Below are 12,949 nucleotides of genomic sequence, written 5' to 3'. Positions count from 1 at the left end.
ACGGCCATAAAGGTTTACGAACCCCATCTACCCCCTTGCCTATGAGGGGGTCATTTCTTTTGTTCTGTGTGAATGATGTGGCGCCGTGTCAGTGAGTAGAACCTGTTTCAGTGACTGTACACTATAAGCATATTCGGTGGTATTGCTTTTGTTTCCATGCTTTTTCTGTATATTGCATGACTGCCTTGGCTGTACATACATGCTGTATAAATAAATGTGCTTTGTTTGAATGTATCCCGTTCGTCGTGTCCTATTTCCCCTTTGAAAGTGCCATCTTACCTCGTAGAATAATTGGTAGTGGGGTTTGAACACCCGAGTAAAGAAGAATCACTGAACCGTCGAGGTCGGCGATAACACCGCTCGGTTATCCCTGTAGCACGGAACAAACCGCTTAAGCGGTTTGTGTCCTCAGCCGACCTGCGGCGTGGTGCAACCCCTCGGTAGGTTACCCGCACGGGTACTTAGGTATATCGACATTCGGCGATTCACCCTATTTCGCGCCGGTAGAATGCGGACTGGGCTGTGGTGAGGTTAAACCCCCACCCGTGACTGGTTCCCGGCGATAGTTCCAGGAGGGTCACGACTGAATTGTCCGTCCGTTGGGCGAGCTGCTGCCATTAGAGGAACGTGGCCGCTCGCACGCCGGCGGGCGCGAATTCGTAACAATATATTGCACACAAAATAAGTTTCCCTTTTTCTTTTAAAAACAAAAGGGAACATCAAGATCAGATCAATCAAATCTATTTGAAGCTTCATCAGCAATTCACTTGAAGAGTGGGAAAAAGATGTGTTTAAACGACAAGGTGTGACAAGCTCAAAGACCTTGCTGAGCCGCCGCAAACGCCTTGTTGAGGTCAAGCGAAGAAGATCGCGAGTGTGTTTGATGGGGTCGCGGTGGGGGAGGTGGGGGCGGCGCCATCCGTTTGGAGTCCTCTCCTGAAGTGCCTGAGAAAGACCTGCCAGAAAGCATCAAACTTGATCACAAACCAATGCCTAATCTCAACCTCATATTTTTAAAAACCTTTTTCCAACGCAAGTGAAATGATTTATTTTCTTTTTGCATCGAGCTTTAAGCACAACTCACAAACAGAACAAACACACTCAAGTGTGTCAATGTAATTTTACATGAACACAATGAACAATACAGATGGTATAAAGGGTTTAAAACCAGGCTCTCGACATCATGAGACCAGGAGTGGGGAGGTGAAGGGGTAAGGTAGGAACGCCTAATAGGCCGACCAAAAAATAAGCTGCATGAGATCTGGCAATTTGAAACTTCAATTCTTTTCAATAACTACTTTATTCTCACTTCTGCCTCTTTCAACAAGGACAGTGCAATGTGGAAAGAGAAGAGTACTGCTATAATCTTCTACGTTCGTATGCAGCACAAGTCTGCAGGGTAGCATCATTGGCTGAGGGTGCTGCTGTGCCTTCTGTAGGTGAGGGCGGGAACTTGGAATTTGGCCAGGGTGCCAGCAATAGCTTGCCAACTCTGCACTCAGGACACCTTGGGATCTTTAACATCCATTAACTAATGCTGGCACACAGGAAACCCAGTTAAACATCCATCAGAGGGATGGCAGACACTTTGATGAATCGCCCTGCCTGTGAAACACCAGGATGACAGTTTATAGCTGGGTCGGGAACTGAACCCTGGCAAGCCAGCTTGAGGCAAGTGTGCATACCTATAGGCCACCTTGCCAGCCCTACTGCCATTATACACAATAAATGATGATCAATTTCAAGCCAGGCCATCTCCATTGTGTCAACTTGACTGGGCTCACCAGGTGTGTGGAGCCTTGAAAAGGATTTTATTTTGGCAAGGTCATGCAAGTCTACATTTCAAAGCACAAATAGTCCCATCACATTCTCAGAGATGCCAACTTTTGGAAATCAGAATTAGGGAGGATTTTCAACCGACACCAAATAATGTGCGCGAAGCGCACATCTCGAGCGCGGAGTGCTCGACCCTTGCGGCGGGGTCCAGGGCCCGCCTTAGGGCCCTGGAAGCTCTGGGGTTCTAGACGCTCTCTAGTGCCCTCTGAGCCCTATTTTGGAGCATTTAACATGTTAAGAATTCCCACTTTTTGAACAAAAAAAGGGGAAAATTGTGCACTTTTTAATGTTACATGTATGTTAATATTAGTAAGTTAGGGGACAATCAAAGATTAACAAAAAGCACAAAAGAAGCAATATTTTTCTTACCTTACTGGCTGGTACTACTGCTGCTTGCTTTTTCCATGGCAGCTTTGCTGAGTGACAGCTGTGTGGCTCTTTTAGCCCTTCTGATTATGTCTTTGCTGTATTCTCTCTGGTAGCAAGGGGTGTTATGAGCTAGTTTTTCAATTAAGAGAGCTTCCAGGGTTTTGACACTCAAATTGGGACGAAATTCAGTATGATTCTTCCGTACAAGACTGAGTGCCCGCTCACATGATGCGTTCGAATGAGGAATGACCAAGATTCCCTTCATCACTTTGCTCAAATTAGGATACTTCTTGGCACCAGTGCAGGGATCTGTGAGCTGTGAAATCCGATGCCACTGCTCATCCACTCTCACTGTCTCAGTAGCAATTGTAGCTATGGAGGCGTCTGCCTGGTAGTGAGCGAATTCACTCTCAAGACTGTCTATGTCACTATCACCGCCACTGAACAGACAGGGGAATTTCTTGATGAAAAACTCCACACAGTCAAACCCCACTTCTTGGTGTAGCTTAACATCCAGCACCTGAGCATGCTTGGCTAATTCATCATCTAGCGGCCAGATTTTGAAGATGTAATTGCAGGCTTTCACATAATATGAGCGAACTGCACTGAAGAAACCTTGGATGTCTGACTCACTCAGAGTGAAGGTGGATTTCTTGAGACTCCTTTGTTCCCTTATATACAGTTTGGCATCGTTCCCAATCATGAGGTCCTCATCATTCTTCTGATGATTTCTGTCAGAGAAGGGTACATTTACCAGAGCAACCGATGACACCGATGGTTTCAAAAACCGTACGAAGATATCTTTCAGAAGACCATTCAATTCTCCGTGCAGGAGATGAATACAGGGTTCGTCTCTTTGGAGCAGAAGATTCCCCTTCTCAAAAAGCTTGTTAGCATATCGAAGGAAGAAACAATAGAGTTTTGTTTGTGGAGACAAGAACATCCTGTTGACACGTTTTTCTCTAGATTCCTGCACAGTGTTTGAGGAAGATGCGCTTTTAGTTGTAGAACTCGTAGTACACTGAGCCGCAGGGCGATCACACTTGCGTTTACTGCCAGCAGAAGAGGTCAGACTCGTAGTACCAGATCCAATTTTACGTTTGAGGAGAGAGCTTGAGGTAGGTGCAGCCAAGGAAGAAGACCTCTGATTCGAAGGTTTTGCTGAGCTTCTATCAAGTGATTTGGCAAAAGCAGAACTTAACTTGGGTCCTTCTTTGCCTGTAGATGGGACTATCACAGTCTTTCTCGACTCTGAAGGAATCTGCTTTGTAGATGAACGTGATGAAGGGCCGGTGATGCTACCTGCTCTCAGCATTGGTTTTGGTGCTGTCCCTGCTGTCTTCTTCGCAGCAGATACTGCAGTGGTAGTGGTGAATGCTGCTCCACGAGTGCTTGATCCTGCAGTGCCAGTACTGGCAGTAGATACAGTGCCGTCCTTCTTGCTCGTTGTTAGAGTCTTGGCTACAGTTGGTTGCATTTTTCTTCGTACTTCTTCTTTGAAGAAGAGGCGAAGTGGCTCCCACTGTTCAATCAGCCTGTCTAGGCACTGACCAAGGGACAGCCACCTTGTTGCGACATGCTTCAGAATCTTGTGTCGGGGCATCACAGAGTTCTTGCAGTGCTTTCACTCCTTTGACGCGTTTACTACTTTTGTCCAAGTAGTAGTAAATATCGATGAGAAAGTCATCTAATTCAATGGGTAAGGCCTGAGCCGCCTTCTTGGCCGTATTGTGCATCATATGGCAAGGGCATCCCATGATGTTGCACTCTGGATTTTGTTTGTGGATATAAGCAGCGACTCCTTTGTGCTTGCCCACCATGACAGAGGCATTATCAGCACAAAAGGAAACACAATTTCCCCACGGAATTTTCCTGTCACTGAACTCATGATCAAGCAGTTTGAAAATGTTTTCTCCAGTGGAATCTTGTTTGCACGCAGGCAAACTTAGCAAACCTTGCTTCACAATCCCAGCACTGTTGTCATTGTACGAAATCAGGACAGGATATAGCTGGGCCTCACCACTGTCATTGCTACCGTCTGTAGCTAGGCTAAATGGAGCTAGTCTAGCAATATCGGCAATAGATGAAGCAGTAACATTTGACAACTCACCAATTACACTGGTCAACAACAAATTTGTTGTCTGCATTTTTTAAGCTGATTTAGGACGAATCTGATGCGCTGAATCCAAAACTCACATTAGTTTTGTTCAATCAGGTCAAGTTTTTGAGATATGGCCACATGTCGTTTTTTACATTTTTGTTCACATGTACGCATGTGTGGAGCATTTTAGAAGACGTTGGTGGGGGTAAAATGTCATGTCAAATAATTGTTTTAATTGGAAATAATTATTTTAATGACAAGAAGTATTCAGGTACGATAGTTCTAGGTGATTATGTCGAAAAGGGATCAGTTTGAAGTCATAAAACCTCAAAATCTTCCAAAAATTGGTGAGGCAAAGCATAAAGTTCGTGGATCAAAACTAAAGTTAATGGGGCAGATTTTGTAATAATGTGATACAAAAAAGTTGTATTTCTTGAAATAACGAACTCTGAAGAATGTACAATACCTACATGCGCCAATTTATGACATGCGCTTCTGCTCAAGCTTGGAGTGCCACAGTACGAACCCAAAGATTGGAGACTGTTCATTGACAGCAGCAAGCGATCACTGAAATGTGTTCTGCTACACAACGGCAACCAGTTTGCCTCTGTACCCATCGCTCACTCGACTACACTGAAGGAGAAGTATGAAGCGGTGAAGTACGTGCTGGAGAAAATTGGTTATGATCAGCATAAGTGGTTTATTTGTGTTGACCTGAAGATGGTGAACTTTTTGTTGGGACAACAGTCTGGCTTCACCAAGTACCCATGTTTTCTGTGCATGTGGGATAGTAGGGACCGTGCTCAGCATTACACGAAGAAGGACTGGCCTGTGCGGGAGGAATTGGTGCCATGCAAAGAAAGGAACGTCATCAACGACCCTCTGGTGGACAGAGACAGAATACTCTTCCCACCGCTGCACATCAAGCTCGGCTTAATCAAGCAGTTCACCAAGGCTCTGGACAAAGATGGTGACTGCTTCACTTACTTGTGCCAGGCTTTTCCAGGATTGACCATGGAGAAGTTGAAAGCTGGCATCTTTGATGGTTCTCAGATCCGTCAGCTCATCAGAGATCCAGAGTTCAAAAACTCAATGAATGAAGTGGAACTGGAAGCGTGGAAGACATTTGTTTTGGTAGTGAAGAACTTTCTTGGCAACAATAAGGCCAGAAACTACGCAGAACTTGTCAACAACATGCTGACTGCTTTCAGAAACCTGGGCTGCAACATGAGCATCAAGATGCACTACCTATTTTCACATATGAACCGGTTTCCTGAGAACCTGGGTTCAATGAGTGACGAGCAGGGGGAGAGATTCCATCAGGACATGAAGGAGATGGAGACCAGGTATCAGGGTCGCTGGGACGCAGTCATGATGGCTGACTACTGTTGGAATCTGAAGAGAGACCTCCCTGCCGCTGAACATTCCAGGAGTTCGAAGAAACGGAAGTTCAAGCCCTGAAGTTTGAACAGTGGTGACGCAACATGCAATTTACTTGTACTTACCTTTATCAATGCCCACCATTCAGATGACAGTAATCGATGTTTCTATCATGTAATCAATAAATGTTGTTGGCAAAACATTTTTTTTCCTTAAAAACATGTTTAGGATGATATGTGTTGACAAAAATCAGCTGATAATGCCACAAAAATGTAATTGATTTTGTCACAAGATCTGATTTTTTCAAATCAACTTAGCACAAAAACCTGACCTGATGGAGAGAAACGGATGCCATTTCCTGATTCAGCAGTGCCAGAATACCCTAATTCACTTGTAGAAATCTAGACAACATTCAGAAAGTAAAAAATTGTTGACCAGTGTTCTTTTTTTCTTCTTTGTTCTTGTTCTTTTTTTTTTTTTTTTTTTCTTTTTTTTTCTTGCTTTTTGTTCTTGTTTTTTTTTATTTTATTTTATTTTTTTTTTTGTTCTTGCACATCTTGCACATCTTGCAAGTTTTTGTTCTTGCACATCCATACTTTGAAGCAACTTTTGAATCTGGAAACATCTTTTGAAATAGAGGTCCAGCATGATCTGAGACTGATATGGGCAAGTTATGTTCCACAATAAATCCACTAAAGAGAAGTTCCGCTCGAGTAACATCCTCTTCCTCGCTTGTCCCTTGTTTGGTGAAATAATTCAGAAGTGTACCGGTACTCGTGCTCGAAGATCTCTCCTTTGCAATGTCTGTGTGCCGTTTGCTTCCAACGTGCTTCCGAATATCATCGCGACCTCCGTGCTCAACTGAAATATCAACGCTGCATACTGTACAATACGCATGATGAATTCCTCTTTCAGACTTTCGAATACACGGGTATTGGAGACTGTATTCGGTCTTGTACTTCTGAGACCATTTCTTGGTCTTCGTAAGCTTCTTTTCTGCCATTTCGTAATCAACATCGAGGGCTTGAAGCATCGGTAACTTCGAAGTCGATGTTCCACAGCTGCAGCGCGACTCGTAGAACTCTAGCGGCTGTTAAATTAAACACCGCACGGTGGTCGCGACCGCCGGGCTGGTACGGTGCCCAGCTGCATGCAGTGAGCGTATCGCATGCATATACACTGTGCATACATACCGCATGCACTGTATTGCACACATACCGCATGCACTAAATCTCAGTGCATGATCGCATAAGCGAGATCCAGACCCAATGTTTCGCTGCTCCTCATTTGAATTTGCAATTTTTTACGTACAATTTGGTAGCAGCGAACGTTATGGAGTTACCACATGCTATACGTAGCAGACGATGCTTTTCATTCAATTCTCATACTAGTACATTCTGATTAGTGAACAGTGCAAAAATATCAAAATTTCGGGAGGATAAGGATAGTGATCGTAAGGGCGGGAGTTTGGGTGAATTTTCGGAAGCCTCCCGATGAAATCGGGAGGGTTGGCATTGCTGCATTCTACACAAAGGTCAAGGTTCCTGGAATGGCTTACGTTGCAGCGATAGAAAGTCAACAGCCCCCCCCACCTTCTCCTCCTCTTTATCACCTACTCACCTCCCCCGCCCCCGCCCCCTGGGCCACCCACCCTTCCCCACAGAAAACCATTACCTGGGTCGCGATGAGTCATTACTTGAAGGGTCTACATCAGAAGAGTGTGCAGATTCTGAACTGTGGAAACCATCTGAAATGGCACAGAATTCAAACATCACTCCCTCAATTCCCTCCAATCCACAATATCTTCACAATCTCACCAGTTCTCACATTCCATTTTTAACGACCAACTCTTTTGTCTGCCATACTCATTTCCTTGTTCTTCCATAAAAGTCGTAAGGATGCAAACACCCTGAAGTGACTCCTATATTACTCACACGAATGCAAAGTTTCATCATTAATGCGATCTTCCGAAGCATCGTACAACCAAGATCACCAAGGTCTCACCGTTGTTCTTGGCAGCAAACTTTGCAGGCGCAGTAGCTTCATCCGCTGCTGAAGGAGCACATGGGAGCTTTGCGGGAGGGGATGCATCCTGTCCTGAAGCAGCCAGATCCATGTCCCGCAGGTGGATCTTGCTGGGCGTCATACGGATGGCAACCGGGTGGACAATGGCAGTCTCCTATGGCAGAAGGGGGTTCTCCTAAGATTACTGTGCAGCATGAGCAAAAACTCAGCATACTGCGCAAACCTGAAGGAAAAGTGTCAACAAGGCAGAACGACATAATCTACAAATATATATCAAAATCACTCTTCAGCTGTTGTAGTGACTCAAATATACACATGGGAAAAAGTATTACTGTTTGCAAAATAATTTTTAAAAAGTATCAAATTCAAATTTTCTCCTCCTTCGTATGCAGCACACGGCTGCAGGTAGTATCACTGGCTGAGGGCACGGCTGCGCCGGTGATACAACGCGCCTATTACAGTACACTGGTACTCATTTCACCGACCTCAAAAAGATGACATGCTGAGTCAACCCCAACTGGTGTTAATTCAACGGTTGACAGGGCTCGAACTCGGGACCCTAAGATTCCAAGCCAACCCTCCATGCAAAGGTTGCCGTTTTCTTTTTTTTCCATCCAATGGTATCTCCCTTTAGATTATCCCCAACAGCTTCTTCAAAGGATTTTTTATTTTTATTTTTTTGTATACCTTGTCGAGGCTCGTATGAGAGCGAACACACAACGCACAGTAAGGGGGGAGGGGGGCACGAGACAAGAGGGGCGGGAGAGGGCAGGACAAAACAGTGGGAACAGAGACATTGGGAGATCTGTGGAAGGGAGAGGGATGGGGTGGGGAACATGGGAAATACAAAATGTACACTACAGGGACTTTCAGGAAGGAAAGCAGGGAATTTGAAGGAGGTGGGCTTGGGGTGGATTAATGAAGGTATTCAAGATCGAGGTTTTGGATAGGGGACAATAGGTGGTCGTGAGCAGCTGTTTTGAAGGCCTGGAGGGAAGAATGGGATTGAACAGAGTGAGAGAGTTTATTCCAAAGGTGGGAAGAAAGAGGAATGAAAGAGTGAAGGTGAACAGTGATTCGTAATTTTGGTAGTTTTACCAGAAGGGGATTGCTGGCGGATCTTGAGCGTCCTGCAGAAATATGCGGGGGGGGTGGAATACCGCAGACAGAGCGGGGGGGGGCGGCGAGACCGGAGAGGAGACGGTCGAACTGCCTGCGGTGAGAGAGCGAAAAACATTCTCATTGCGGGAGATACCAATAATCCTAAATGCCTTGGTTTCCACAGCGTGAATCCGAGTAAGGGGAGAGGAGTACTCCATCAGGCTATGGACGAAAGCTTTGTATGTGGTCAGGAGCTCAGGTGGGCCGAGGAAGGACTTTGCACGACGGAGGATTCCCAGTCGGCGACTGGCTTTGGAGGCCAGCTTGGAAATGTGGCTTTCCCAGGAAAGATCATGGCAGATAGTGAGACCCAGAAGCTTGAATAAAAGAACTTCTTAGATTAAGAGCATTGCAGCAGTTATTCATTTGCATGATACTGACACACATTATTGACTTTTTGAGACATTCCTTGTGTTGTGACATCATTGGAAGTAATTATTGACTGGTCTTCAACCTTACATCAGAGGTTATGTTGCCAGTAGTCCAATTCCAAAGGAATCATGTTTTTCGGTGCAAGCTGTGACATAAGTGACATTCTTATTTTGTGATTAAAAATAAATAAATAACTTTTAAAATGCATATTAATATATATTTTTTTTAATGTTCATTATCTGTCGAACATGCATACATACTTAACCAGGATATGCTTTTATTTCTACTAAATGTAAAGATTTTGTTCTTTTTCTGCCTCATTTCTGGACTTGCACCCTCTGCCCTCTCCCTGGTTTGTCCCCCCCCCCCGATGTATTTGCAGGATGCATGCGGCCAACCAGTAACCCTCTCCTCATGAAACTGCCTAAATCCAGAATCAGTGCACACCTACACTCATTTATTCCTCTTTTTCACCACATGTGGAACCACCTTCTTCCCTCCAGGTCTTCAACACAACTGTTCACCATATCAAGTCATCCCCCATCCAAAATCATGACCTTTTCGCTACCCGTTAAAGCACCCCGCACCCCTCCCAAAATTTTGCTTCTGTACCCATCTTGTCCACTTATTTGCGTTCTTCCTTGCCTCTTATTTGTCCATCTCCATCTACTTTCTCCCTCCGCCATGTTGCTAGTGTTTCTCCTTTCTTCTGCCATTTCCTTGGTTGTGTTGTGTCCCGATTTTGTTATGTGGCGTGCCTGCATGCTTTGTTACGGGCACCATGGTGGCAAAGTTTCATTCCGCATCTTACGATGATGATGGATGGTGGAGATTTTAACTTTTAACCTCAGCAGCGTACAAGCGATCACAATTTTCTTTGTCTTCGTAACTGTTTCTAAAGGAATTGGCTATTTTCTATGACTTAGGTGTGCTTTACAAAGGTTATATGGTTTCTCTTTGTGAGTTTCAAAGCAAAATATATTTGAGAACACCCGATTGTCGAGCCATTTGCTGCATGAATGCGTTTTCTAAATTTGAGCCAAATTTTTTCCACCTGTCACAACACACAACATGTGCGTGCGTGCGTGTGTGTGTGTTGTTGACTTGCATGGTTGAGTCTTTGCTCTGAAATGTCCACGCCCGGTCGTCCCGGGCGAGCGGGTCCGCGCCCCGTCGTCCCGGGCGAGCGGGTCCGCGCCCCGTCGTCCCGGGCGAGCGGGTCCGCGCCCCGTCGTCCCGGGCGAGCGGGTCCGCGCCCCGTCGTCCCGGGCGAGCGGTCCGCTGTATGAATGTGTTTTCTAAATTTGAGCCAATTTTTTTCCACCTGTCACAACACACAACATGTGCGTGCGTGCATGTGTGTGTTGTTGACTTGCATGGTTGAGTCTTTGCTATGAAATGTCCGCGCCCAGTCGTACCAGGCGAGCGGCTCCGCGCCCCGTCGTCCCGGGCGAGTGGGTCCGCGCCCCGTCGTCCCGGGCGAGCGATCCATGTCCAGTCTCAGACTGCCTGTGCCAAATTGCTTTCCCGCATTCTTCATTCCCTGCACTCCTTCATTTGTAAAGTGGGTCAACACTTCTCAAACACAAGCACAGTGCAAAATAATATTTGCATGCAATTGAGGTAGCGGGGGAGCTCCCTCGCTGCACCCGCACCAAGAGCGGTGGGGAGAGCACCCATGGCTGTTAGGCATAATTAAGCAAGAAGTTTCCTCAGCCCGATCACTGCACCCCCCACCGTCAGACGTGTACAAATGAGGAAGATGCTCACATCAAGTCTGTTCTCTCAAAGCCACGCTCAGCATTGCAAATTATAAAAGGCCAGAATTCGGCTGTGTTAGCTGCTGTTGTCAATGCCCAGGGGGTTGTTTGTTGATGCATCAGGGGTGCGAGTACATCTCAGACTGCCTATTCAGGAGATTGTCTGCCGGAGTACATGTTGTGCTGAACCCAGCTGCACTGGGTTACGAGGTGCAGGAGTGAGTCGTACCCGGGCCAGTGGCAAGCGACCCTTGAGTCAAGGGCGTGCTGCAGTCCCCAGGGTGTCTCACAGCTCCATAAACACTCAGACCACACCACTACACCACCCAACCCCTCATCCCCCTAACCCCCCCCCCCACCCCACCCACAATATATGGCCTGATAACTCTGCGTGGTCAAGTGAGGGAGGGGAGGAGTTCTGGTGGTCAAGGGTCGGAGGACAACGGATCTTGGCGGAGTGAACGGAGAGAGCGGAACAGAGTCCACAACCAATTGGAAGAGCCAGACGCCAGACCAGGCACAGTTTTAGACAGTATACTTGCAGATCTCCTTACACTTATTTGTTAAGCCTATTTTCTTACATGTTTTTTCTTTGTTTCCGTCTCGTCCACTAAGGATGCACTAAAAGAGTATCAAAGATTGCCCGGGTCTACTGATCACATTTATTGCATCTTCCTCTCTGCACATCACTTGCCAATCACCCCAACCCTCACTGTACCTCCCTCAGACCACACACCGTGGACACCACCATCTTTCCTCCTCCTTAGTGACTGGGCTTGCGTTTGTCCGTTGACCTCGCCTGGTAATCGAGAGGTTGAAACCACTTCGAACTTTCTAACTTCCTCAGGGAATGATCCTGATGATGCCTGTCATGTTGGAATATATAAGATTGTGGAAGTTTTCGGATTGGGTTAACTCAGTCCTGTCTCTTGCGTTTGTAAATAATTGCATTTATTTTGCCGCACCTCACTAATCCTTTCTGTACATATTTTCTGTGTAATAAATCCCCTGCCTATTGTACACATACCTTTCCTTGTCCTTACTGCGAATAAATTATTTGTTATTATAAATGCACCTAGTTCGTAGCATCTTTGCCTCCATTGTTCCAGCAGAGTCCGTGCATAGCGTTAACCGGCAAGTTATACCCCACAGATTGGCTCAACACATTAGCCGGTGTGTACTCAGCAGCTCTGCACGGCTGCACCTGATCAGGTAAGGAAAGACAAGTATGCATCGAGGGCACGAGCCCCCCTTGATATTGTCGTCCAAAGGTAAGGTAAACCACACGAAGTAGTGACACCCTGCCAGGATTGGCGGTACCAATCGGCATTCGTGGTTGCTGAACAACCCGCCGGCACGCAGTTATCCATGCTTGGTGGCCTCAAGACCGGGTGTTCGAGAGGAACTCGAGCGCTTCCTCTGCATGGCGAACATCAAATCCCGGGCCATAACAAAAAAAAAAAAAAACACACACACACACATACACATACCTTTCAAAATGACATAATCCGCCCCAGAAGGCTCAGTCCACGTGTGCATACACCCAAGAAAACATCAGCGTTCAGGGAATCATACATGTATATTGTGTGTAGGAGATAAGTATTGTAACTTAAAATGGCTCACAAAGCTTCTGAAATAAGCAGAAAATACTTGGAAAAGTACCTGGGAGAAAGGGCTGTGCCTCTGTACAATGAAAAACTCGAAGAACTTTCTCAGTTCACCGAACGGTCAGCTGCTCGTCTGGCAAACTCCCAACAATGTGGGCCGGTGCAAGGCCTAGGTGGACGGGCGTGTGCAACACAAACCCCCAACAGATCGTGACAAGTGAATCGACTTTGAACTGTGGGAGTGCCTCCTGTGAACATGGCAGGCTTCGTGATATATTTAATGGATGTCTCCAAATGGGAAGAGAATGCTGTGCATCATTACCGAGTAACGGTAACCA

At 46.1% G+C, this 12,949-nt stretch overlaps 1 protein-coding gene across 5 annotated transcripts in view; it reads right to left on the bottom strand.

Moving 5' to 3' along the window:
* Positions 1-491: 491 nt before the first annotated feature.
* Positions 492-12,949, bottom strand: part of LOC147010595 (ralBP1-associated Eps domain-containing protein 1-like) — a 28,706-nt gene continuing 16,248 nt past the window's right edge. The window contains exons 11-13 of one of the 5 annotated variants that reach the window (XM_085860451.1): positions 7,691-7,862; positions 7,361-7,433; positions 492-956 (exon numbers count right to left, since the gene is read on the bottom strand). In XM_085860451.1, coding sequence (XP_085716577.1) covers positions 815-956; positions 7,361-7,433; positions 7,691-7,862 — 387 coding nt within the window. In that variant the 3' untranslated portion in view covers positions 492-814. Of the gene's footprint in view, positions 957-7,360; positions 7,434-7,690; positions 7,866-12,949 lie in introns of all 5 variants that reach the window. The other 4 variants (XM_085860449.1, XM_085860452.1, XM_085860448.1 and 1 more) reach the window with 4 other exon arrangements.

Source organism: Eptatretus burgeri, chromosome 16 (genome assembly GCF_056783735.1).
Source record: "Eptatretus burgeri isolate ZD-2024b chromosome 16, Ebu_testis_v1, whole genome shotgun sequence".
Classification (NCBI taxonomy): domain Eukaryota; kingdom Metazoa; phylum Chordata; class Myxini; order Myxiniformes; family Myxinidae; genus Eptatretus; species Eptatretus burgeri.
This window is presented reverse-complemented; position numbering and strand designations above follow the sequence as displayed.